Source organism: Mobula birostris, chromosome 1, assembly GCF_030028105.1.
Source record: "Mobula birostris isolate sMobBir1 chromosome 1, sMobBir1.hap1, whole genome shotgun sequence".
In the NCBI taxonomy this organism is placed as follows: domain Eukaryota; kingdom Metazoa; phylum Chordata; class Chondrichthyes; order Myliobatiformes; family Myliobatidae; genus Mobula; species Mobula birostris.
In genome coordinates, this window is record NC_092370.1 from 163,248,801 (window position 1) to 163,276,441 (window position 27,641).

The 27,641-nt window shown below is 40.9% G+C and overlaps 1 protein-coding gene across 6 annotated transcripts in view; it reads left to right on the forward strand.

The window, feature by feature from the left end:
• pacs2 (phosphofurin acidic cluster sorting protein 2) overlaps positions 1–27,641 on the forward strand; it is a 303,100-nt gene that overhangs the window by 192,490 nt on the left and 82,969 nt on the right. For all 6 annotated transcript variants that reach the window (XM_072265280.1, XM_072265298.1, XM_072265287.1 and 3 more), the window contains exons 7-11: positions 979–1,059; positions 1,592–1,651; positions 2,627–2,784; positions 5,161–5,254; positions 18,464–18,535. In XM_072265280.1, the coding sequence (XP_072121381.1) occupies positions 979–1,059; positions 1,592–1,651; positions 2,627–2,784; positions 5,161–5,254; positions 18,464–18,535 (465 nt within the window). The remainder of the gene's footprint in view (positions 1–978; positions 1,060–1,591; positions 1,652–2,626; positions 2,785–5,160; positions 5,255–18,463; positions 18,536–27,641) is intronic.

Here is a 27,641-nt window from a genome sequence, read left to right on the forward strand (position 1 = left end):
AAGGCAGGACTAGATAGATCATGGAGTAGGTTAGCAAAACATCGTGAGCCAAAGGGCCTATACTATGCTGTACTGTTCTATGCTCTGGTTGAAATACAAATCCACTGAGAATTATGTGAAATTTCCATGCATGTTTACCTATTATACTACCCTTTAATTTATTCTTGCAGCTCACCTTTGCTAATGCTATTTCACATCTCTATACTTGTCTTCATTTAAGATTTGGACACTAATTTCAGACCTATATATCTCACTATCAAACTGGATATGAAATTTCATTGATATAATCATTCTTCTCCAGGATGCCTTCCTATGAGAATGATTTATCCTTTCCCATTACTCATGACCTGATCTGTTGCTAGGTTCGTTCCACAGTACATTCTAATTTTCAAAACAGATGATTCACACAACCATTAACCAAGTAAATAGTTTTAAAAATGCACACTGCAGGCTTGAGGCATAGTCTTAAATGGGTGCATAGGACTGGAAAATTTTCCTTATTAAAAAGGTGTGCTCATGCATGGCCATTAAATATTTTTGCAGTAGTGGGAATATTACAATGCATCCATTATAGATCCAGGAAATATTTGATGCCAGCTCTTTGTGAATGTGGGAAATTTGTTTTGTTCCTCATGTTCATAGCTTATAATGCCTAATGAACTATTCAGTGCACACCCTGGGATAACTCCTGGAAGGATCTATCCAAATAGTCTTCCTGTTCCACTCTTTCTCCATAGTCTTCAAGTAAGGAATATATCTAACTGTAAATAAGAAGCACACTGAGTTTCTCTGTGTTTCAGCTTATATGTGTACGTGTATTTCACGGTGTTTTTGAGCTGAATTTGTTCTTCCTTATCCCAGCTAGAATACTTATGAGTTAAAAGTGATGCTTTTGATATCGGAAAGCAAAGTTGTGCTTTCTGTGGAATAATTCATCATATCTAATGCCATTGATTTGTTTTCACCACTTTTTTCCAGGATATAGACGATGATGAATTTGATTTGGGTAAGCCTAAAAAGCAAAGGAGGACCATTGTGAGAACAACCTCAATTACAAGAGTAAGTTTGGTTTAATTCCTCCCAATATCTTAAAATATTGATATGGCTATATATTCACTATGCCCCATGTATCTATTTACATAATGCCATGGTGTATAACTAACAAAATCTACCCCAATAAACCATTTTTTCCTAAAAGAAAATATGTACAAGATCATTGCGTATATTCTATGAGGAATCAAACTTCCTACAATGGTTCTGTCTCAAGCAACCTGTTCTTGTGGGAATGTAATGAAATTACCAATTTTTAAAGTCACTGTCATATTTTAAACCAATCAAGACCGTTTTGAGTTTGTCTGAAATGTCTTTTATCCACAGGTTAGCAGAGAATTTTAGACTAACTTTCCTGTCATGAGGACAAATGTGGTAATGAACGAGTCCTGTGCTCATCAGGTTCATTATAATAAGTGGACTCTGAGCTATTTCAACGTGCATTGCTCAAGAATGTCCCCTGTTTGGGGAGGTGGTGGGGAGTTGTGGAGAATAGGGGTGAAGGTGATTATGATTCTAATATCTTAATATTTTTCCCCAGCAACAGAACTTTAAGCAGAAAGTAGTTGCTTTACTAAGGAGATTCAAAGTTTCAGACGAGGTATGAAATTAGCACTTTGCTGTATTTTTATTAGATGCAGTAATTCTATTATAATGTCTCAATCAAGTAGGTATTCCAACAGCAGTGATGGTTACTAAACTGTTTGCAAGGGCAAGAGGTCAATCCCTTTTGATGCACATAAACATAATAGCAGCAACGCTCATCACTGATTGGGAGTTACAAGTTCCAATTCTTATCCTCTGTCTTCAGTAACCTGAGAAATAGGAGTCTGCTTCCCTGACCTCTTCATAACCTTGGCTTAGATCAGTACATTTAATAGTATCTATATTTCTATTAGTTCTATGTCCTGAAAGTTGTTGACAAATATTATTTTTCTCGCAACACACACAAAATGCTGGTGGAACGCAGCAGGTCAGGCAGCATCTATAGGAAGAGGTACAGGCGACGTTTCGGGCTGAGACCCTTCGTCAGGACTCTTTTCTTTCTTTTTGTTATCATGGTTGTGATTGTCAGCAAGTTATTCCATCCCAATCGAGTCTAGCCCTCTCCTTTCACCTCAGATCCTGGTGTCCCCAACAGCATAGTTTCCTGCAATGTGAATAGATATCAGAAGATGAAACACAAGGAATTCAGGGTAAACTTTGCATAATTCTAGTTTTTGCCTTTCATTACTCAAAAAGACAAAATTCAATTCTGACTCCTGTGTAAGCTGAGATCAATCATCAAAAAGCAGAAAACTGGTTACAAAAATTTGATGATTTGTATATTATTATTATTATTATTATTTTGTAAACTGACAATCTAAGGTTACATGTTGAATAATTAGAAAAATTCTCTGTGTTCCACGTGGTAGTTTTTTTAATAAAAAACAGTTAATATGTTGCATTATCTAATCATTTATTCAGACTGAGTTATACAGTCAATGTATTTCTTTAATTTTTTTATATAATGAAGAGGTAGATAAATTGCATATCAAAGCAAGGCTGACATGAAAATTGTACAAATTGATTGTAGGTCCTTGACTCAGAGCAGGATCCCACAGAAAATGTGCAAGAAGTGGAAGAGGACTTGGATCTACTGTATGATAGCTTGGATGTGGAGAATCCTAGTGACAGTGGCCCTGATATGGATGATGATGACAGCGTTCTCAGCACTCCAAAACCAAAGCTCAAGTATGGAGGGCTCTTATACTGTTTTATTAAGCCACTTGCAGATTATATATCAGCAATGCTTCATTTGGGTGGCTCATAGCTTTATTGCAAAATGTTTATTAGAACATATGTATGGCATATGAACAGGTCCTTTGGCCCACCATGTTGTGTCAAACTAACTAAACTAGTAATTAAATGCCTAACTAAACTGATCTCTTCTGCCTACCCAAAATCCATATCTCTCCATTCTCCGTACATTCATCTTAAACACCTCAATCATATATGTGTTCACTACCAACCGAGGCAGTGCATCCCAGTACCAAAACCAGTCTCTGTGTTTTAAAAAGATACATATCACTTAAGAATTTGAGATATGTATTTGGTGGCACAGTGATTAGCACAATGCTTTTTAGTACCAGCGACACGGTTCAATTCTCGTCGCTGCCTGTAAGCAGTTTGTACGTTCTCCCTGTGACTGTGTGGGTTTACTCCGGGTGCTCCGGTTTCCTCCCACAGTCCTAAGACACACCGGTTGGTAGGTTAATTGGTCATTGTAAATTGTCTTGTGATTAGGCTAGGGATAAATCAGGGGCTTGCTGGGCTGTGCAGCTTGAAGGGCTGGAAAGCTCTCTTCTGCGCCGTAACTCAATAAATAAATAGGTACAAACTTACCCCTCTCATCTTGAATGTATGCCCTCTAAGCATTTCAACCCTTGGAGAAAGATACGAGCTGTCTGCTGTATCTATGCTTCTCATAATCTTATAAAGTTCTATCAGATTTCCCTTCAGCCTTTATACCTCCATAGAAAATTTGAGTGGATGCCTATTATCATACCTGACTCTCATCAGACATCTGCCGGGTCTACTCAAGGACCAGGGTGTGACAGTTGTCTATGGAATGAAGGAAGCTGAGGGATACGCTTATAGAGGTTTATAAAACCATGAGGAGCCTAGAAAAGATGGATTGTCACAGTTGTTCTCCCAGGGTTGGCGAGTCCAAAACTAGAGGCCATAGGTTAAGGTCAGAAGAGAACTATTTAAGGGGGATAGGAGGGGCATGTTTTTATTTTCACAGGGAAGGTGGTGGGTTAATGGTATGAGCTGTCAAGAGGAAATGATAAAGATGGGTACAATTAAGAAACACTTAGGTACATAGAGAAGAAAACTTTAGGGGGATTTGGCTAAATGCAGGCAAGGAAAACAGCTTGGTCAGTATGGATAAATTGGGCTAAAAGGACCTGTTTTTGTGCTGAATAACTCTATGGCCATGACTGGTATTATTGGGATTATGCATATTTGATGTCAGTCTCAATCTCACAAACTGTATCACAAACCCATAAGCACATGTGAAGAGGAATCAACCCAAAACTGACACTTTACAGTGTTTTAATTTCAAAACAAATTACCTAAAACACACTGTTGGGCACTGTTAGGCTTGGTTTGGCAAGCCAGGGTCTGAACATGGATTTGTGTGGATAGTAAAGCAAAGAAACTTCCATCCATTAATCAGAAGTGGATTTGAACCAGAATCCAGTAGTTGCTCAGTTTTGTTCTTTAAATCAAACAGAATCCAAACTCTGCTGGAGGAACTCAACAGGTCAAGCAGCATCAGCTGATGGAGGGGAATCGTTGATCTTTCACGTCAAAGGCTTGCTTCCGGATTCATGCAGGCTTTTAGCCCAAAAGATCAATAATTCCTTTCCTCCCACAGATGCTGCTCAAGCTGCTGAGTTCCTCCAACTGGTTTCTTGTTGCTCCGGTTTCCAGCTTCGGCAAACTCTTGTGCTGACAGAATTAGAAGGCTGTGGAGTCAGATCCTGATTCAGGGTTTGATCATGTCATAGGAAGCCAGTACTGTCAGAGACCTCAGATGATGAAACACTGTTTTCTTGGATTGGAGAAGCTAGAATTAAGGGAAATCGGTTAACTATTTAGAACTAGATTTGGGACAAATACCTTTTATCTGATGGATGAATTCTCTTCTCAAGGATCATTAATGCTCTATTGCTGAGTGCATCCAATGTTTTTTATACAATATCAATGTTTTTTATGTACACAGAGGGAGTTATAGGATGTGGCCACTGAGCAAGAAAGGGCAGGATAGCTGAGCAATGATCCTGCTGAATGGCCAGGAAGCCCAAGAGGGTTGAGTGACCTACTAATTCCTTCTTTTACATCTGTCTGTTCAAGCAGGTGTTTAACAAAAAGCTCTCCATCATACCCTGAAGAGGCAAGGAAATTCTTCCCACTTAGCAAGTACTTTTCCCTCAAGCAACGCCCTCATTTTGTGGGCATACCAAATGATTTTGAATTTGCTTTGTCGTACGCTATTGGTGTTATGTTGTAAATGTCTCATCAACTTTGTATGACATTTTGATTGTGACTGTTGTTTTGCAGACCCTACTTTGAAGGCTTGTCACATTCCAGCTCTCAGACCGAAATTGGCAGCATCCACAGTTTGAGGAGCCAAACAAGGGAGCCACCCAGTCCTGTAAGAATCCAGATCTGATTACATCAGCCATAGATATAAAACATACTGTATCCCTGACTGGATCGAGAAGCTTTCTCGGTTGAAGTAAAGTTTTAAAAAATTAGTAGTGCTTTTGCTTCTTCAAAACAAGTTTGCAGTTCTACAACACTCCTTTCATGCAAAGTATAAAACAGGAATAGTTGTAAGACACCCGGTTTCTCAAGCCTGCCCTGACATTCTTTGTGATCACAGTTGATCTGCCCCAGCCCTCATCTCCTCTTCTGAGGCAGCTCCCCATAGCCTAACACCCCCCCATTCCTTCCATCTTCCATCTATCTTCTTCCTCTGCAATAAACCCTTGTTCAAGCTTCTCGCACAAGTTGAAAGACATGGGTCTCTACCCTGTCAATATCTGTTTCTGTGAGATCGTTCTTCATTATTATAAATCTGAACAGCATGAATCCAATTTCTTTAACTGCTTCTATAAGAACTATCTTCTCCTCCCAGGAATAAATCTAGTGATTTTTTTTTTTTGCATTAACCCCTGATGTCAGTTTATTCTATTGTTAAATAATAGGGCCAGTACTATGTACTATGGCTGGCGGCGCAGTGTGATCAGCACCGGACTCCGGAGCGAAAGTTCCCGAGTTCGAATCCAGTCAGGCCGCTCCCGAGCACACTTTCCATCCATGCCAGGTTGAGTGTCGAGCTCACAACTCGGCCTCGTAAAAAAAAAACTGTGCTGTGGGAAAGACGTGGGAGACCACTCACAGAATCTTTTTTCCAAGACAACCACTTGAAAAAGTGGTCACCGAGGCTCTGGCAGAGTATGGCACACAAAAAAAAACTATATACTCCAGTCAAGCTGTCTATATCACATTGCAATTGCAGAATTACAGTGGATTCTGGTTAATTGGGCCATCAGTTAATCGGGGCAGCTGCTAGTTGGGACAAAATCCTAAAGAACTAGAGCAAATTGAGAAAATTTCCTTTTTTTATTTGGGTCAATATGCCACTTGATTGGGACAAGAGATTGTTGTCAAACAGTTTCTAACTAGCATCATGCACGTGCACAGTGTGGTCATTAGACACTACACCATGCTTAGAGCGAACAGTTTTTAAATTGCGTCAGTTGCGTGTGTGTTCAAAAAGCAATGATTTTTGTCACTGGTAGATGGTGAAATAAGCTATAAGACAATTCAGAACTGTTGTGCTGACTGCAATTTCAGACTTGGAAATGCCAGAAATGGTTGGGAGTGAAAATGAAATGAATTCACCACTTCAACAAGTTAGAAACTATGAAGAATTTGAAGGTTTTGACAATCATCTTGAATGTTACCTTTGGTCCCCACCGGACACTTAGCCCTCACTTGTGTCTCCAATTTGCTGCTTCTCTGTGGCAGGACCATATTCCAGTACACATTTCGACAGACAGGCTCACCTAGGTGAGGGTACCCAGCAGGCCTCATACACAGTGAGGTAGGGTCATGCCTGCCTTAGCATGTGAAGTCATTTGTGGTGGACCGGACGGATGAAGTCTACAGTGAGATGTAATGGCAGGAAGGTGGCTCTGCAAAGCCATGTGGAGAGTAAAGGGCATGATGAGGCACAGAAGAAGTCATGGTCATCCACTACAACCGGCGAAGACCTCAGATGTGACGTCTACTCATCCCACTGGACCTGGACTTCTGAAGTCAAGAGATTGGAACTGCTTTAGTGCAACGTCTTTTCCACTTTAAAAACACTTCCCCACAGGTTTCCTGTCATCGTCAGATAAAATGGACAACCACCAGTAGTATGGGTAGTGTTCTAATTTGATCTGTACTTTATTTAAATACATAATGTGTTACTCAGTTAAACGGTAGTTTGTCTTTTTTATACCTTTTTAACTATTTCTATGTAACTTCGGCTAATTGGGACAGTTGCTTAAATTGGTCGAAATGTACTGGCCCTGATATGGCTCAGTTAACCGGAATGCACTGTATCCTTAATGCAATTTGTAATCTGACCTATTTTTGTGTGTTCCACAAACTTGGATAATTTACACCCTATCTTCTCTTCCAGATCATTAATACATATCATAAATAATTGAAGGCCAAGATTTGATCCTTGGGACACTCCACCAGTTGCATCCTTACAGCTTGAAAATTACCTGCTTATTCTGATTCTCTTTCATTTGGTAACTAATCTTAAAACCGTGCTAACGTGCTACCCCCAAAACCAGAAGCTCCTGCACTAACTGCTTGTTATACCTCGTCAAATGCCTAATGGAAATTCTGCCTGCTATATCTTGTAGAGTACTTGCAAATCTGTCCAACAAAATTTACCTTTCATAAAACCATGTTGACTTGGTTTGTTTACATTAAGCTTCTCTAAAGGCTCTCTGTTTCTTCCTTGACAACAGACTCTAGCAAGTAGTTATCTATTTTTCCCTTCCTTCATAAGCAATGGAGTTAACTTAGTTAATGTTACAACCTTCCAATCCAGTAGTAGGATTTTGGTGAGTTTTGAAAAAACTTCAACCTATGACTCCACTTTTTCTTCAGCTGCTTCCTTTAAACCCCTTGGATATAGGCCATTAGGACCTGGCTTTAGTCCCATTAGTTTTTCCAGTATCTCACACTCGTGATAGTGGTTAGAATTTCTTAAATATTGTTTGAAATTAGTCTTTTCCACAGAATACTTGTAATATCCTTCAACCTGAAGACTGAGATAAAGAATTGATACAATTTATGTCATTTCCTTGTTTCCTCTTAACTCTCTAATCTCACTCCCTAGGGGATCTTACATACTCTATTATAGGCATTGATAATAGATGCCTATTAGGTTTTGATATTAGGTTTTGAAACTAGCAGGTTTTGATATTACCTGCTAGTTCTCTCTCCTGGTTTTTTGGAAGGACATCATCTGCAGGTTGGAAGAATTGATCACCATTAAAAGGGCAGGTAGTTGCAAAATTGGAAACTTGAAGTGGACAATAAAGAGGGGAAAGGGGAAGGGTTTAATAATTAGGGTAGAAACTTTCAAACTTTGAGCAACAGTACCTGTTATTGGTCGAATAGTGCCGTGGAGAAATAATTGAAAGAGCTTACACTGCATGCAATTATGGTCAAATTCAGTGCAAGTTTCCAAAAACAGTTCAATGTATACCCAAATTAGCAAGACTTCTGTTAAATAGTAGTGGAGTGGAATTAATTAGGTATATCTTCCTAAAATGCAGACTCAATGATATGGATACTTTGTCATAGAATTCTTTGTTGATAATTGTTGGAGCAAACAGGGAAGAATTTAATAATAAGTATAAAGATTTTGCTGGTAACTGGAACTATAGTTTGTCTTTGCTTAATCCTGACTCTAAAATGAAGAAAACGGCATCAAGTGGGTGGTATAAAATTATTCCTTATCATAACTCAGTTGAAGCACAAATAATATATTCCTCTATATCATAGGACTTCAGAGAGTGGCCTTTTATCTTTATTAACTCAAGCTATTGATGAGTAAAAAATATTCCAGTAGTTCCACAACAGTGTAATTTCCAATCATCCAATACCACATTGCGAGAGGTGATTGATAAGTTTGTGGCCTAAGGTAGAAGGAGTCAATTTTAGAAAACCTAGCACATTTATTTTTCAACAAAGTCCCCTCCTACATTTACACACTTAGACCAGCGGTCGTGGAGCATACAGATCTTGGACCTCCAGAAAGTGTCCACAGCAGGGGTGATTGATAAGTTTGTGGCCTAAGGTAGAAGGTGATGAGTTATACAGCTCTGTTACATGCATGTGTAGTTCAACTCTTTGAGTGATTATGCAGAAAGTTTGAAGTTAATAACTCATCTCCTTCTACCTTCGGCCACAAACTTACCGATCACCCCTCGTAATTAGAGTAGGTGCAAAGGACTTGTAACACAAAAGCTGAGCAGATGCATATTTTAAAAAGACCAAGCAAGTTGATACTCTTCACCGAAATGAAAAACTGGGGGTTTGATCTATAAGAGGACTATAAGTTAGAAAATATATCTAATCTGAAATACTACCTAGTCATGAACAGATCCATTAATGGATTTCTGAGAAAGTTATTTATCATGGGAATGTAGAGTGTTCCACTATGAAGAATGTTTGGGGATAATAGTGTTGATATATTTGAGGGGAAGCTGGAAGCAAGGGAAACTCTGACAAAGTTATAGAAAGATGAATCAACTTTGATCATCTGGATGGCTTGTTTCTGTGTCATAGTGACAGTGTGAAGAGGTTCTCGAAAATAGCCTGCCAGATTTGAAATGTGGACAATGCTCCTGCATTACCTCAGATCAGCCACCAGATGTTGCTATTGGCTAGCCTTAAAGATCTTCTCCGAATCTTCCCATGAGAAGTGATGCCACAGACTTTTGAACTTGTTGATTATTTTCCCTGGACAAATTGAAAGATAAGCTACTGAAATCTGAGATTCCATAATGCAGACCTTAAGGTTGGACCATTTATCAGGGGAATTAGAAAGTGTCTTGGTATTTCCTTTGATGTGAGACTGCAGAACAATTGAGCTTAAAATTAGACATGCACTTATTCACACAACGGATAATGGAAATCTAGGACACTCAACCTTAAAAGAATATTGATATAGAATATTGGAAAAAGTCAAACTAAGGCAAAATTTGTTATGGAATACATTAGTAGTATAAGTTCATTGAGCTCAAAAGCAGATTCGCTATGGTCAATTTGAATTGAGAGGCAGAATGGCCTAGTACATTCCCACATACAAATTTAATACTTTATTTCTGACAGTTCTCTGACATAAATGTGCAATGTTAGCAAGCGTGATTGGAATCATCAGTTGCCGATCAGAAATTCCTTACTATCCCTTGATCCAGATATTGGAAATGGGAGGCAGAGCAGGATTTCACTGAGAGTGTTGAATTGGTAAGGAGGTTTTTTAGTTCTGACTATCTATGATAATGGTGAAAATTGCACAAAGACAACAGGAGCAGAAACAGTTTTGTAGGTTAAACTGATCAGCAAAGATGAATAAATGAATTGTACAAAACCTCATTAATAGGAGATTGCTAATGAGTGGAGTGTGGGGCACGTTGTCCTTTTGGTCAGAGCCAAGGATCTCAAAGGGTGTGTTGCCTCTCAGGTGCTGGTGTGAAGAATGTCTTGTAGTGGAAACAAGGAGGATTAATATTGTCACCATTACTCTTAACAGAACTCCTGAAATGGCTTTGCAACTCAGTTACTTACCGCAAGCCATTCCACAAACAGCAGAGTAAAACCAATGACATATTGCATTGACCTACACACCTGATTTGCTCTCAGCAAAGGTAGCTCCATTTTAATCAAACTCGTAAAGTCCTACTTGTGAACATTTTGAGGACAAGTATCTAAACTGGGAGAAGTGATATAATAGTAGTCATAAAATTATATCTTTCAGCCAACATTTTGATCTCTACCATCACTCTCCCTAAGCATATCATGATATATTGACATCATAGACTACTGAGTAATTGTAATAAATTGACATATAGATTGGAAGCAGTGGCTTAGGAAGTCTCATACAGTCTGCAACCAGGAAATGACTTCATTGTCACAAATCTATGAAAAGTGTGCTCCATGTTTAATGCAGTTTGGGAGAAGCGTGAGGGCACACGTTGAGTTTGACAGGATTGAATTGATTATAAATTCCATCTCCAAGCCAAGCTCAGTAATAACTGAACTAGATGACCTGTCAAAGTCATAATGGACATAACTGCTGCTGGGCAGGTTCTGCAGCGAATGTTAAAAGAATCAGCACTTGGGATAAAGGTGCATGGTGGAGCTGCAGTGGAATGATAGCGCATGCAGATGCAGCTAAATAAAACCATATCAAATCTAAACCTTGCCATCCTGTCCCACCTGTTTGTGAACTGTGATGGACATTTAAGCATCTAGCAAAAAGAGGGGACTCAAATAACATCCCTACTCTCAGTGGAGTTGAGACATTTACGACTGTGTTCAGCTAGAAGTGCTGAGTAAAAGATCCTACCATTTCCTCCCAAGGTGTTTACTATCAAAGAAGCCATTCTTTGGCCAATTTGATTTGTAATATAAACAAGTAACAGAGACCATGAATATAGTCAGGATTATGAGGCAGGCAGGTCCTGGTTGTACTGTACAAAGACTTGTACTCCAGAAAAGGTCTTCTGTTCTAAAGAGTTATTCTGGCTTAATTGCTCATTACTGTGGAAAATTTGCAAACCTTATTTTAGCCTTGGTTCAATTATGGACAGGTTGGAACTGACTGTCCTTTATATCAAGGAGCCATACTAGAAGTGTGATTTGAGGGCAGGAAAATCTACTGGGGTGAAGAAAGGTGAGTGTGCTTTTTCAAAGGTAGATCATCTTTGGATGAATCTGATGCACAACTTACTGTAGACCCAGTCCTCGCTAGTTAATGGCCTCTTTCAATGATAGGATCAAAAGGGACGTATGAGGGGTGATTGATAAGTTTGTGGCTTAAGGTAGAAGGGGTCAATTGTAGAAAACCTAGCACATTTATTTTTCAACGTAGTCCCCTCCTACATTTACACACTTAGTCCAGCGGTCGTGGAGCATACGGATCCCTTCTTTGTAGAAGTCAGCATCTTGGACCTCCAGAAAGGGGTGATTGATAAGTTTGTGGCCTAAGGTAGAAGGAGATGAGTTATACAGCTCTTGTTACATGCACATGCAGTTCAACATTTTGAGTGATTATGCAGAAAGTTTGAAGTTAACAACTCATCTCCTTCTACCTTAGGCCACAAACTTATCAATCACTCCTGCTATGGACCACTTTCTGTAGTTCCAAGACGCCGACTTCTACAAAGAAGGGATCCGTATGCTCCATGACCGCTGGACTAAGTGTGCAAATGTAGGAGGGGGCTATGTTGAAAAATAAATGTGCTAGGTTTTCTAAAATTGACTCCTTCTACCTTAGGCCACAAACTTATCAATCACTCCTCGTATTTACTGTTGATTGATCAATACCATTTTTAATTCCTCAAAGTAAAACAATCCAGTTTGAGTTGATAAGTTGCAAATTTATTCATATCACACAAGTGATGGACAACGATTATGACCAACCAGTAAGTATCTGACTGACTTTCGGTGTCATTCAATGATGTTGCTGTAAGTCCCTCATCGTCAATCTCCTGGGCACTACCATTGATCAGGAACTTAGCTGAGCCTATGTCTCAAATATTGTGGCCATAAAGGCAGGGCCCATATGGGTATTTGTAGTGAGTAGCTTGCTTCGTGACACCTTTACTCCATTGCAAGGTATCCGTGGACAGTGTGATAAGATACTCTTCAGTTGCATTGTAACACATATCAACACAAGATATTTAGCACCATCCAAGCCAACAAAGGTCACTTAATTATCACCTCATTCAACGTTGTAAACTTTTATTCTTATTGCTATGCTACTGCATTGGTAGCAGCAATTTGCAGGGAAGGCTGGCCAGCATCTTGACAAGTGGAAGGAAACTCCTTAAATTCATTCAGTTGTGCTTAGACTGAGTACTAGCTCTCTGTGTTGATTGAGCTAGCCTTCACTTGCCTACTTCAAACACTGATTCTGGCAACATACTCCTGGTTGTCAAGGGCTACTCTGAATGCTAAGAAATTGTTTTGCCCTGTTGCAGTATCAGAATATGTTTTTCTCCTTTGCATTGCTGGCAATTTTGGTTCTGTGCACAAAGCACAGTCTCCAGCATATAATCTTGAGACACCTGCTCCAGCTGTACCATCAGCATTATGTGTGGGCAAGTTTCCTCAGTACCATATCGTTGGTGACTCTTAGTCCCAAGGATTTTACCTAGATTTTACAGGTAGAAACTTCAATATCTGCTCCCTTGTGGAATATGTGACCCCAGTTTCACAAGCTGACGGATGCCCTTTCATTCCCAGTTAGCTGTTTGTGATTTAGAAAAGTGAGGTAAGATCATCAAACCTGAAAGAGGATTTCTAGTATTTCAGATGAAGTTGCCCTTTGAGGTTAAGTGACCTGGCAGGTATTGATCAAGTACAAAGTAAATTTATTATTAAAGTACATGTATGTCACCATATACAACTATGTGATTCATTTTCTTGCGGGCATACTCAACAAATCCAAGAACCATATTGGAATCAATGAAATGCTGCACCCAACAGGGCAGACAAGTAACCAATGTGCAAAAGGCAACAAACTACAAACACAAAAGAAAAATAAAGCAATAAATTTTGAAAACATGAGATAAAGAGTCCTTGAAAGTGAGTCCATAGCTTGTAGAAGTAGTTCAGTGATGGAACGAGTGAAGTTATCCCACAGGTTCAAGAGCCTGTTGGCTGGGGGTAATAACTGTTCCTAAACCTAATGGTGTGAATCCTTTGGCTTCTGTACCTTCTTCCTGATGGCAGCAATGAGAAAAAAGCATGACCTGGATGGTATGGGTCCCTGATGATGGGTGCTGCTTTCCTGCCAGGATGACAAGAGTGCTGTATGTTGTCCAAATGATGTAAATTTTAGAAGGATATTGGTTCCCTATGACCCTATGAATCATGGTTTGAATGTTGATTGCCTTAATAAACTTGGTGTATGCTTCAGATGAAGTATTTATCACCTGCAGTTTTTCAGATTTGTTAGAGATGAATGCAGCCACATCTGCAAAAAGCAACCATTGAACTAGGTTTAATTCCTGCAATCATCTGATGTTGAACAACTTCCAGTATCATTCACAGAATATACTCGTCAAAGCTTTTCTGAAAGCACCTTACAAACTTATGCCCTGAACTACTCAGGAGTACAAGTGTAAGTGCTGTATTGGAATGTACCTCTAAGATCTCCTGTAAACCACAAGTTAGACAGTTGAACCTCCTCATTCGGCAACACTATGAGAGTGCCTTCACCAAATGGGCTGCAGCAGCTGAGGAAGGCAGCTTATTGCTACTTTCTTGATGATGGAAGTTGGTGATCCATGTTACTCTTGAGTGTATTGCACTAGTCCAGTAATAAAATAAAGACATCTCTTTGTACTATGTTTTGTAGAGTAACAGAGTAGCATAGAGTAGTTATACGTTCTAGCAAGACAGTAGCAGCTCTTTCAATGAGCAATCCAGACTCTGTCATGACCTTCTATACTTGACACGTCTGTGGCCAACTTAGGGCAATAATACCTCATTATAGCTGCTTCTTTACTTCTTCAACTTTGTCCAATTTCCCACGGCACTTCCACACAGCTGAATATGTGCTTTCTTCTGAAGGAGATTGTAAGCAAATTGTGAGGTGAGGTTTGTAGGTTGAATCGCTGTTAGCTAGATCACTTTTAAGATGAAGAGATGCTGAATGTCACATCTTGGAGGAAAAATATGGACTAAATTGTAAAGATAGCAAAATGAGTTGTGGTGTTGAAATCTTTAAAGTAGGATTGCGTGAAGGTTTCTTGACCTGAAGTGTTGATTGTATATTTCCATCTACAAATGGAGCTTGGCCTGCTTAGTTAATACTGCCATTTGTTTTCTACTAATGAAAATAATATTTGAGATTCTAGTTCTCTTAAACGGGGCAGTGAATTAAACATAAAGATTGTTTGTTCACTAGAATTTCACCAGTAGTCTTCAGCGCCTTGTTTTGTGAAATATCTCAAGGTTATGAAGAACTCAAAGAGATTTGTTAAGATGAAACTTGGTTTTCATTGTAGAGGAACAAATGGTTCAGGGATGCTTCACTGGAACCTGGGGGAAATCATTGTTTTAATTGTGTTTTCTGTGGTCACTTTGTATTAACAATTCTGTATCAGTTAATGAGTTAGATGTATGACCTGCAGCAAACGCTCTGTTATTCTGGAAGGAAAGTTTTTTTTCTCTGAAGGAAGTTGGAAACTTGTTGAGAAAGTGTATCTCCTATTAAATGCAGAACATTTTGTTCAGAAAAATGCAACAAGTGGGGAATGATTGCATATAATATATACGTAAAATTGGTATGCCATTTTATAGCAGTGTGATTGCCAAGCTTGATGTTAGGAATTGCCTTATCTCCAGTCTGGCTGGTTAATATGTTGCTGCTATATACAGGCTTTTTCTTGAGAAGGGAAATGGGATAAAATTATTTTCGTCAGTTGCAAGGTCAGTAACTAGATTTGTATGTAAAATTCTCAACAAAGTAGCAAAAAAGATTAGATATTTTTCATGTTAAGGAACTGTCATTTGAAAAACAGTGAGAGGTGGAATTGACAGCAGCTTTTATAAGGGTTATGCGTAAATATCGAACAGGAAAAGATAAGGATATTTCAGATTTGGCAGTGATACGTTGGGTTAATGGCTGCCTCTTGTAACAAAGCATTCTGATTTCATTTATTTCCAATCTACTATTTCTTTTCTGTAGGCATCATGGTGGGTTGTGGTTTGTTAGGCTCACAATCACAACCAGTTTCTGTTTCCAACTGTGAACCCAGTCAGTGAACACCAGCTCAGCTGTGTTTTCATGTGCACTTGCTGCATTAGTCACTAAACACCCCTTAAATATAAACTGGTTAAACAGAAATCTATTAAACTTCTTGTAGGTTACTGTTGATTATAACTTAACTGACCAGTCTGCCAATCAGTTACACTCAGTTACACAAACATAAGCATGTGCCACACTGATGAATCGTTGCCAAGCGAGACAAGCAGAAGGGTTGGCAAATATTTTCACTTTGTTTCCTCTGTTACTAATCAGTCCCTGTCAGCACATAAGGTTAATGTGGATATTTTGGGTAAATATTTTTTTATTAAATTTTGAATAGTATGCAATAAATGTGATTTTATACATTAATTTTTCCTTCTGGCCACCTGGACCTAGAATAAAATGAAAGATGTAACATGTTAACATATGTCTGTTGGTTCGAACCAGCTCATCTCATGTAGTTGACTTTGAGCAAATTTACACTGACATGTACTTCCTTCTCAACACAGACCTTCTCTAGCTAATTCGTTTGGGGCACTTCTTTTCAAAAGCTTGCATGTCTAATTAAAACTTTGGCTCTTACAATTAGCCATGTGCTACTATGAACAGTAGCCGACTTCATGATGCACAGTCATCTGTTGCTACACTAGCTTAAAACAAGATGGAGCGGAATTCCTGTGATTAATTCTGAGGAATGGTAGATACAATTACAACAGCTGAAAAAGACTTTTGGGCAGGCACTTGGCAAGAGGAATATAGGGAAATAGGATTGGTGTGAATTGGCATGAAGGAGGTTGGCTAAAAGGGCCCATTTCTGTGCTGTATGTTTCTTGATTGCACCCCAATTGTCCATTGAGGTTTCACAAGCAAGGTCTATATCAAACCTTACATTTAAAATTCCAATTTATGTTTCTAGTTAGCATTGTTTTAAGTATTCTATTATCTATTATAATTAATAGCTTAAACTGTAGCTGAAAAACTGTTAATCAACTTGAGCCTAATTTCCTGGCAGATTACATGGTTTGCATTTCAGAAGGTAAAATGTTGGCCATTTCAGGTGGGTTGCTGATATCCAGAAACCTTTTGGATTCCCTGCCATGTTGATGTTCCGGAGCATGTTGGTAGTAAGGGAGAGAAGGTGTTGGAGTTGGTAAAATACATGAGGATGGATAAGTCCCCAGGGCCTGACGGAATATTCCCCAGGCTGCTCCACGAGGCGAGAGAAGAGATTGCTGAGCCTCTGGCTAGGATCTTTATGTCCTCGTTGTCCACGGGAATGGTACCGGAGGATTGGAGGGAGGCAAATATCCCCTTGTTCAAAAATGGTAGTAGGGATAGTCCGGGTAATTATAGACCAGTGAGCCTTACGTCTGTGGTGGGAAAGCTGTTGGAAAAGATTCTTAGAGATAGGATCTATGGGCATTTAGAGAATCATGGTCTGATCAGGGACAGTCAGCATGGCGTTGTGAAGGGCAGATCGGGTCTAACAAGCCTGATAGAGTTCTTTGAGGAGGTGACCAGGCATATAGATGAGGGTAGTGCAGTGGATGTGATCTACATGGATTTTAGTAAGACATTTGACAAGGTTCCGCAAGGTAGGCTTATTCAGAAAGTTAGAAGGCATGGGATCCAGGGAAGTTTGGCCAGGTGGATTCAGAATTGGCTTGCCTGCAGAAGGCAGGGGGTCGTGGTGGAGGGAGTACATTCAGATTGGAGGATTGTGACTAGTGGTGTCCCACAAGGATCTGATCTGGGACCTCTACTTTTCGTGATTTTTATTAATAACCTGGATGTGGGGATAGAAGGGTGGGTTGGCAAGTTTGCAGACGGCACAAAGGTTGGTGGTGTTGTAGATAGTGTAGAGGATTGTCGAAGATTGCAGAGAGACATTGATAGGATGCAGAAGTGGGCTGAGAAGTGACAGATGGAGTTCAACCCGGAGAAGTGTGAGGCGGTACACTTTGGAAGGATAAACTCCAAGGCAGAGTACAAAGTAAATGGCAGGATACTTGGTAGTATGGAGGAGCAGAGGGATCTGGGGGTACATGTCCACAGATCCCTGGAAGTTGCCTCACAGGTGGATAGGGTAGTTAAGAAAGCTTATGGAGTGTTAGCTTTCATAAGTTGAGGGATACAGTTTAAGAGTCGCGATGTAATGATGCAGCTCTATAAAACTCTGGTTAGGCCACACTTGGAGTACTGTGTCCAGTTCTGGTCGCCTCACTATAGGAAGGATGTGGAAGCATTGGAAAGGGTACAGAGGAGACGTACCAGGATGCTGCCTGGTTTAGAGAGTATGCATTATGATCAGAGATTAAGGGAGCTAGGGCTTTACTCTTTGGGAGAAGGAGGATGAGAGGAGACATGATAGAGGTATACAAGATAATAAGAGGAATAGATAGAGTGGATAGCCAGCACTTCTTCCCCAGGGCACCACTGCTCAATACAAGAGTACATGACTTTAAGGTAAGGGGTGGGAAGTTCAAGGGGGATATTAGAGGAAGATTTTTTACTCAGAGGGTTGTTGGTGCGTGGAATGCACTGCCTGAGTCAGTGGTGAAGGCAAATACACTCGTGAAGCTTAAGAGACTACTAGACAGGTATATGGAGGAATTTAATGTGGGGGGTTATATGGGAGGCAGGGTTTGAGGGTCGGCACAACATTGTGGGCCGAAGGGCCTGTAATGTGCTGTACTATTCTATGTTCTATGTTCTGTGTTCCCAAATTGCCACCTTCTCCTCTGTCCCAGTTTAGGTTTTGTGTGTGACTAACCTACTGTATTCTTCTGCTTCATACAGATAGATATACCCGAAAAGCTCAAAAACTCTCCAAGCAAATTTCACATGGACATTTCTGATATTTCATCAGCTGTGAGTATTAAGCATGTGTACTTTAGGACCCATGTTGAATCATGCAGGCATGTGTAGCCTGGAGCTGAAATACAAGGAGAGTGCTGAGAAAAGGGCTTAGCACTTTACAGCACAGAAGGCAGACTTTGAGCCAGTTTTGATCCAACTTGCCCTTTTACTTGGGATTTTATGGCTTTAAACTTTCCTTATCAGTTTGTCATATGGGAACTGCATCACCTTCATCATACTATACTTTCTCAAAAAACCAAGTCATCAGTCAGACGTGCACCTTTCCTTTAAGCAAGGGTCCCCAACCATTTTTGCACCGCAGACCGGTTTAATATTGACAATACTCTTGCGGACCGGCTGACCCGGGGGAGGTGGGGGGGTGTTAATCACGACCGGAATATAGGTGGTAAGTCAACTATAAGTCACTAATAAGTGGCTAATATACTCAATTTCGTTTTTAAAGCGGTTTATCTAACAAATTTAATATTAAACACACAGCGCATATTTTCCTCGCATGAATATAGTGATAAGTCAATTATAACAGTGGTCCCAAATCTCCGGGCCGCGGACCGATTCATTGCCGCGAAGAATGCAGCGGTACAGCGGTAGCCAGAACGCACCCAGCACATCTTTAAGAAAAAAGCCAAAATAAACAAGCTAATTGATTAGGTGCTGCCCGACACGTAAATGTCGGCCCAGATCAGAGGCGACACAATCAGCAATCACCTCTGCGACATTTACATGCCGGGTGGCACCTAATCAAAGTTCCTGTTTATTTCGGCTTTTTTCTTAAAGATGTGCTGGGTGAGTTCCGGCCACCGCTGCATTCTTTGTGGCCCGGAGGTTGGGGACCACTGAATTATAAGTCACTTATAAGTCAATAGCATCATAACACTTTAAGTAACGTTTGGATATTAAACACACAGCGCATATTTTCCCTGTACGAACATATAAAATCATTGCAACGCACCAATATCGCTGAATCAGTGGGAGCCCTGGGCTTGTTTTCCTGCAACAAGACGGTCCTATCGAGGGGTGATGGGAGACAGCGATACTCGAAGGGGGTTCCTTATGTCCAGTCTGTTCTGCAATTTAGTTTTCGTTGCATTCATTGCAGAAAACTCCGCTTCGCAGCGATATGATGTTGGAAATGGAAGTAACGTTTTCAGTGCTTTTGTGGCTATCTCAGGATATTCAGCCCTGACTTTGATCCAGAATGCTGGCAGAGATGTTATGTCAGCCATACTTTTCAGCCCACCGTCATTTGCAAGCTCGAGGAGTTGATCTTTTTCCCGCGCTGATATGAATGATTCACCGGAAACATTCACAAATGGGTCACGGACCCATTCCTTTGCACGTCTTGGGTCACTTGCATCTTGGGTCACTGATGACTTCGCGTGCGTTCAAGTTCAACAGTGGGCATGACAGGAAATGAGGAAAGGTGCAGCTGACTCATATCATTTCATATCGCCAAATCATATCGTTTCCTCGCGGCCTGGTAGCACATGCTTTGCGGCCTGGTACCGGTCCACGGCCCGGTGGTTGGGGACCACTGCTTTAAGTACCTAGGCTGATCATTCTTGATTATGCTGTGCCTTACAGAATGCTGGTTTATACTGTCCCTTGGATTTTTTTGAGTAATTTGCCGGTCACAGTTCAATGGCTACTTGGTTTATCCTTTTTTCCCTAATGAAATAGGATCGGCATATTAGCAGTCTTCTAGTCCTTTGGCACCATGCCTGTAGCTATAAACAATTAAGAAAATGATGATTGGAACTTGTATTTTTAATTCTTAGCATTTTTTTTAATGAGACCTGGGACATACTGTATTTAAACTGGATTACTTATCCACTCCTCAAAATACTGAAGCACTAAATTTGTTGTTTGGCACAATGGCTTAAGATGGTGGTGCATTCAGACGCCACTCCATCTCCAGTGTAATACTTCGTCCATGTCCTGTATGTCTTTGTTTTGATCGGAAAACACTGCTGGCTATTAAAAATACTGTGGACAGCAATTCCACCTCAGTAGTGAGCTGTTGGACTGCAGAGGAGCTCTGCAGCTCAGGCTTATTGCTCACTCCATTGCCTGCTATTGCCATCCACGGGAGACGCCGTCGACAGCAGTGCGCAAGGAAGCAAAAGAGGGGGAAGCGTGCTGGGATTTCAGGAGAGAATCAAATGGAAGCCCTTCAGGCCGGCTCTCCTGTCATTCTTACTGGCAAATGTCCATTGAATTGAAAATCAACTGGACTACCTGCACCTGAGACTGAACAAGTGAGAAATGAAGAACAACTGTGCACTCATTCTCACATAAACGTGGCTACAGGGCACCATCCTGGACGTGGCCATCCAGCTGGAGCGTTTCAGCTTGTTTCGGGCTGACAGGAATCCAGCGATCTCAGGCAAGACCTGAGATCTGGCATCTGTATTTACATAAATAAGAACTAACTGGTGTACGGACACGTTAACAGTTCATTCTAGTGAAGTGCAAACCTTTTTATATGCCAAGGGAGTGCACTACAATTGTGTTGCTGTATATATCCCTCCTCTCCCCCCTCCCCACTTCTAATGCTGGCAAAGCACTGTGTGAGCTGTACAGCACCCTCAGTGGCTTTCAAACCAAACACCCCGCTGTTATCTTCATTGTTGCTGGAAATCTAAAAACAGTCCTTCCTAAATTCCACCAGCATGTTGGTTCTGCTACCAGAGGTGGAAATGCACTTGACCTGGTTTACATTAATATACCAGGTGCACACAAAGCCGTTCCCCAACCCCACATTGGGCTCTCAGATCACTTACCTGTTATTAATTCCAGCATACAAACCACTGATCAAACGGGCCAAAGCAGTTCTAAAGGTGGTGAAAACCTGGCCCAAGGGGGCAATCTCAGCATTGCAGGACTGCTTTGAAAACACGAATTAGAGAACGTTCAAAGAGTCAATCCTTGCAAAGTTGTGGTGCTCGATAACATACCAGGTCGGGTTTTGAAAGACTGTGCAGCCTAGCTAACGGAGGTGCTGACTGATATGTTCAACATCTCTCTGGAACAGTCCATTGTCCCCTTGGTTTTCTAGGTGGCAACCATTATTCCAGTGCCAAAGAAGGTGACAGTAACCTGTCTAAATGACTATCATCCTACGGCATTAACATCAACGATTATGAAATGCTTTGAGTGGCTTATCATGGGCCACATTAAAGCCTTTCTCCTGGCTATACTGGACCCTTTCCAGATCACTTATCGCTTGAGTCAATCTACAGATGATACCATAGCCTCTGCCTTCTACTCTGTCCTGTCCCACCTGGAAAATGAGCTCTCATATGCCAGGCTGCTTTTTATAGACTTCATTTCAGGTTTTAACATAATCATAGCCCAGAAGCTAGTGGGGAAACTGTCCTTGCTGGGTCTCAACACCTCCCACTGTAACTGGATACTGGACTTCTTAACAGAAAGGCCACACATCAGTCCATCTGGATAGCAACATCTCAGGTCCCATTACACTGAGCACTAGTGCTCCCCAGGGCTGCGTGCTCAGTCACTGCTGTTCACATTACTGATACATGACTGTGTCGCAGGATTAAGCTCAAACCATATCACCAAGTTTGTAGATGACACACAACAGTGGTTGGCCTCATCAGCAACGATAATGAGTCAGAGTACAGAGAGGAAGTGGAGCAGCTGGTGGACTGGTGTGAAAACAACAACACAAGTCTGAACGTGGTGAAGACCAAGGAAATGATTGTGGACTTTAAGAAGGTGCAGATGAATCATGCCCCCTGTGCATAGATGGCTGCTCTGTAGAGAGAGTTAATTGCACTGAGCTCTTGGGAGTTCACATCATTAATGACCTCACTAAATCCCTCAATATCACCTCCTTGAATAAGAAGACACAGCAGCAATGAGTAGATCGAGGCAAGTGAGGCTCCCCCCCCTCCCCAGCTTAACTATATTTTACAGCAGCACCATTGTGAGTGTCCTGACAAACTGCCTCTCCTTCTAGTATGGGAGCAGCAGAGCATTGGACTGTGAAAACAGCCAAGAGGATCATAGGGGTCTCCCTACCATCCAATGGGGACATTTATCAGGAGCACTGCATATTCAGGACCCTTAGTATTATCAAAGATGCCACCCATCCATCCAGTATCCTTTTTGACTTTCTACCATTAGGCAGGAGACTTCAATGCATAAAGGCAAGAATTATCAGGATGGGAAACAGTTTCTTCTCCCAGGCCATTGGGATTCTGAACCCCCTGCTGCATCGCATTCATAATGTCACAGATAATTTGCACTGTACTTACAATATTTAATTTTTGTACAGTACTCTGTTTTTCTCTGCACTTGTAGATTCAATTCTAAGTTATTGTGTGTTGTGTGTACTGCTGTGCTTTACGCCTTGGTCCGGAGAAACGTTGACTGGTTTGATGGTATACGTGTATATACTTAAATGACAATAAAGTTGACTTGACTTGTAGTAAATAGGTTTTTATTATTATTCAATTACATTGTTTATATCAGCTTCCTCTTCCATGAAATTAGATGCAAACCAATAATTTAGTTTGAATGTGTCCTAATGTGTCAGTAGTTTTGAATCATTTAGAATGTGTCTCCACGTTCATTATATCGTTTGATTTCTAATGGGCCCTATGCTTTGTTGTCCTCTGTCCTTTCACAGTACATCTTAAGTCCCTTCTTTATCTACCATTACTTTTTCCTCTCACTTTTCTATCTCCTTTCTTAGTTTCACCATTGCACTTGGTTTTCTGCAATATTGAGCACTCAGTATTTGGAATATATTATATATATGCTGTTTTTTTCTTGTGCAACTCTGTCATTTGACATATGGAGTACATTTGGAAGTTTAGCTCCAGTCTTGGGGATTTACTTGTTCTGAATACCCACCTTTGTACTGCTCTGATACTGACTGAAAGTGACAGTTTCGATCCCACTTTTGCTAAGTCATCTCAACCAACGAAAATGTCTTTTTCCTGATTAACAGCTTTTATTCCTGGTTTGTCTTTCCTGTTCCACAACTCTCCTAAATCTTATGAAATTATGATTGTTGCCTCAGATGCTCTCCACTTCCACCCTTTTCTTTTAACCAGTTTACAAGTGGTGCTGCAGTACAATGGTAAATTAATAGACTGGTATTCCAGGAAACTAAAATACTGACCTGGAGACAAAAATCCCAGTTTTAGAAACATAGAAAACCTACAGCACAATACAGGCCCTTTGGCCCACAAAGTTGTGCCGAACATGTCCCTACCTTAGAAATTACTAGGGTTACCCATAGCCCACTATATTTCTAAGCTCCATGTACCTATCCAAAAGTCTCTTAAAAGGCCCTATTGTATCCACCTCCACCACCGTTGCCGGCAGCCCATTCCACACACTCACCACTCTCTGCGTAAAAAACTTAACCCTGACATCTCCTCTGTACCTACTCCCCAGCACCTTAAACCTGTGCCCTCTTGTGGCAGCCATTTCAGCCCTGGGAAAAAGCCTCTGACTATCCACACGATCAATGCCTCTCATCATCTTATACACCTCTATCAGGTCACCTCTCATCCTCCATCGCTCCAAGGAGAAAAGGCTGAGTTCATTCAACCTGTTTTCATAAGGCATGCTCCCCAATCCAGGCAACATCCTTGTAAATCTTCTCTGCACTCTTTCTATAGCTTCCACATCCTTCCTGTAGTGAAGTGACCAGAACTGAGCACAGTAACTCCAAGTAGGTCTGACCGGAGTCCTATATAGCTGTAGCATTACCTCTTGGCCCTTAAACTCAATCCCATTGTTGATGAAGGCCAATGCACTGTATGCCACCTTAACCATAGAGTCAACCTGCGTAGCAGCTTTGAGTGTCCTGTAGCCTCAGACCCCAACATCCCTCTGATCCTCCACACTGCCAAGAGTCTTGCTATTAATACTATATTCTGCCACCATATTTGACCTACCAAAATGAACCTCCTCACAGTTATCTGGGTTGTACTCCATCTGCCACTTATCAGCCCAATTTTGCACGTTATCAGTGTCCCACTGTAACCTCTGACAGCCCTCCACACTATCCACAACACCCCCAACCTTTGTGTCATCAGCAAATTTACTAACCCATCCCTCCACTTCCTCATCCAGGTCATTTATAAAAATCACAAAGAGTAAGGGTCCCAGAACAGATCCCTGAGGCATACCACTGGTCACCGACCTCCATGCAGAATATGACCCATTTACAACTACTCTTTGCCTTCTGTGGGCAAGCCATTTCTGGATCCACAAAGCAATGTCCCCTTGGATCCCACGCCTCCTTACTTTCTCAATAAGCCTTGCATGGGGTACCTTATCAAATGCCTTGCTGAAATCCATATACACTACATTTACTGCTCTTCCTTCATCGATGTGTTTAGTCGTATCCTCAAAAAACTCAGTCAGGCTCGTAAGGCACGACCTGCCCTTGACAAAGCCATGCTGACTATTCCTAATCATAATATACCTCTCCAAATGCTCATAAATCCTGCCTCTCAGGATCTTCTCCATCAACTTACCAACCACTAAAGTAAGACTCACTGGTCTATAATTTCCTGGGCCATCTCTTCTCCCTTTCTTGAAAGTAGAGTTTTGCAGTTGGGGGATTAAATTCAAGTAATTAAGCAAATACGAAATAAAATGTATTATGTAACCATGCAACTTAGATTGTCACCACCTCTATCTGATTCTCAACTGTCCTTTAGCAAAGGACATTTTTCATCCTTATCCTGTCTGTGGTTGACTCTTAACTGAAATCATTGAAGGGAAAATTAGGGATGAATAATAAATGCTGTTCAAGCCAGCAACATCACATTCTGCAAAAATAAAAAAAAAAGCATTCAGAACTATATTCCATGCCGTAACTTTTCTATTTGGGATGCTTTAAAATAAAAAAAAACTTTGAACACATTACAAGAATTCTGCACCTTCTATGCCATTTACCTTGTAAAAGTTCTAGCTAACATCTGGGTTGGTGGAATTACCACCAAAAAGTTTTTTAATGTTTTGCTAACACACTTCTCCTCTAAGACATGACAGTTGCCCATTTTCTCCACAGTTTGACCAATATATTAATTTATTGATCTGTCATCCATTTCCATGACTGTAGGTACAGAGGGGATGTCGGGGGTAAGTTTTTTACGCACAGAGTGGTGAGTGCGTGGAATGGGCTGCCGGCAATAGTGGTGGAGGCAGATACAATAGGGTTGTTTAAGAGACTTTTGGATAGATACATGGAGCTTAAAAAAGTAGAGGGCTATGGGTAACCCTAGTAATTGCTAAGGTAGGGACATGTTCGGCACAACTTTGTGGGCCAAAGGGCCTGTATTGTATTGTACATATGTTTCTATGTAATTGCCTCCTTGACCAATATCTGCTCATTTATTTCATACCTCTATTTTCATCACTAAAATAGAAACTACAATCACCAGGAACCTGTGATACTAGTTGAAAAATCAGGTTTCTCCTGACCTCTGATGCTACTTGGATTTTTTTTTCCTTAAACCCCCGAAAATATCAGGTAGTGTAATTTTCTAGACTGACTTTGAAGCACCTATCGGCACCAAACTCCCATACTCGCCCAAGTCGAGAGTAAAACATTTTGTTCATGTCATTCTCTGTACCTTTCTTCCACTAAGACGGTATCAGTCATCCAAATATGTATTTACATAATACTACACTAATCCCATTTTATTCTTTCCATGTTCCTATCAACTCCCCATCTACCACCATTCTTCCCCCCCACCCCCACCAACAAGATACTGCTACTCACCTACACAGCAAGGGCAATTTACAGTGACTAATTAGCTCAACTTTGCGTATTTTTGGGATAAACCGGAGTACCCAGGGGATAATGTGCAAAGATCTTGTTAATGAGTGGACAACAGCAGGAAGATTCAACAGGCTGAGCCAGCAATAATGTGGGGAACATAGGGAGTTTGGAAGGTAAAATTAAAATAGAATTAATATTTAAATTCACTCCAAAATGTGTAATACAACCATTTTTGGATGTCTTGTGTGTGAAGCACGAGTGGCTGGGATGCAGCTTTGTGTAATCTGGAGGGCTAGTGGAATGTGAGACTTTGTTGCAATTGTATCAAGTGTAATAGTGGGTAAGTTTAGATCTAACCTTTCAGGGCACTGGTGAGAACACCTGGAGTGAAGTGCTGCGCTCATTTTTAAAAAAATATTTAAAAGGAAGATGTACTTACTTTTGAGAGAGTGCAGAGAAGTTTCTTGAGTTTGGTTCCTGAGATGTAGGAAGGGGTTGATGAATGAAGTGAGATTGAACAAATTACACTTACTGAAGTTCAGAAGAATGAAAGATGGCCTTCTTGAAATATAGAAGATTTTCTGAGTGGGTTTGACGTGAGAAACAAGAGAAAATCTGCAGATACTGGAAATCAAAGTAATAACTTGGCAGGCCAGGCAGCATCTTGGAAAAGAGTAAACAGTTGACATTTCAGGCCAAGACCCTTCATCAGGACTGGATAAAGATATGAAATCAGAGTAAGAAGGTGGGGAGTACAAACGTAGTCAGTGATAGGTGAAACCAGGAGAGGGGAGGGGTGAAGTAAAGAGCTGGGAAGCCAGTTTGTGAAAGAGATAAAGGGCTAGAGAAGGGGGAATCTGATTGGAGAGGACAGAATGCCATAGAAGAAAGGGAACAGGGAGGAGCACTAGAGGGAGGTGATGGGGAGGTAAGGAGATAAGATGAGAAAGGGAAATGGAGAATGGAAAGTGGGGGGGCAAATACTCGAAGTTTGTGAAAATGGTGTTCATGCCATCAGGTTGGAGGCTACCCAGTGGGAATATAAGGTGTTGCTCCTACAACCTGAGTGTAGCCTCATTGTGGCAGTAGAGGAGCCACGACCTGACATGTCAGAATGGAAATGGGAAGTAGAATTGAAATGAGTGGCCACTGGGAGATCCTGCTTTTTCTGGAGGACGGAGCGTAAGTGCTCGGCGAAGTGGTCTCCCAATCCACATCGAGCCTCACTGATATACAGGAGGCCACACCAGGAGCACTGGATATAGTAGATGACCCCAACAGACTCCCAGGTGAAGTGCCGCCTCACCTGGAAGGACTAATGTTAGT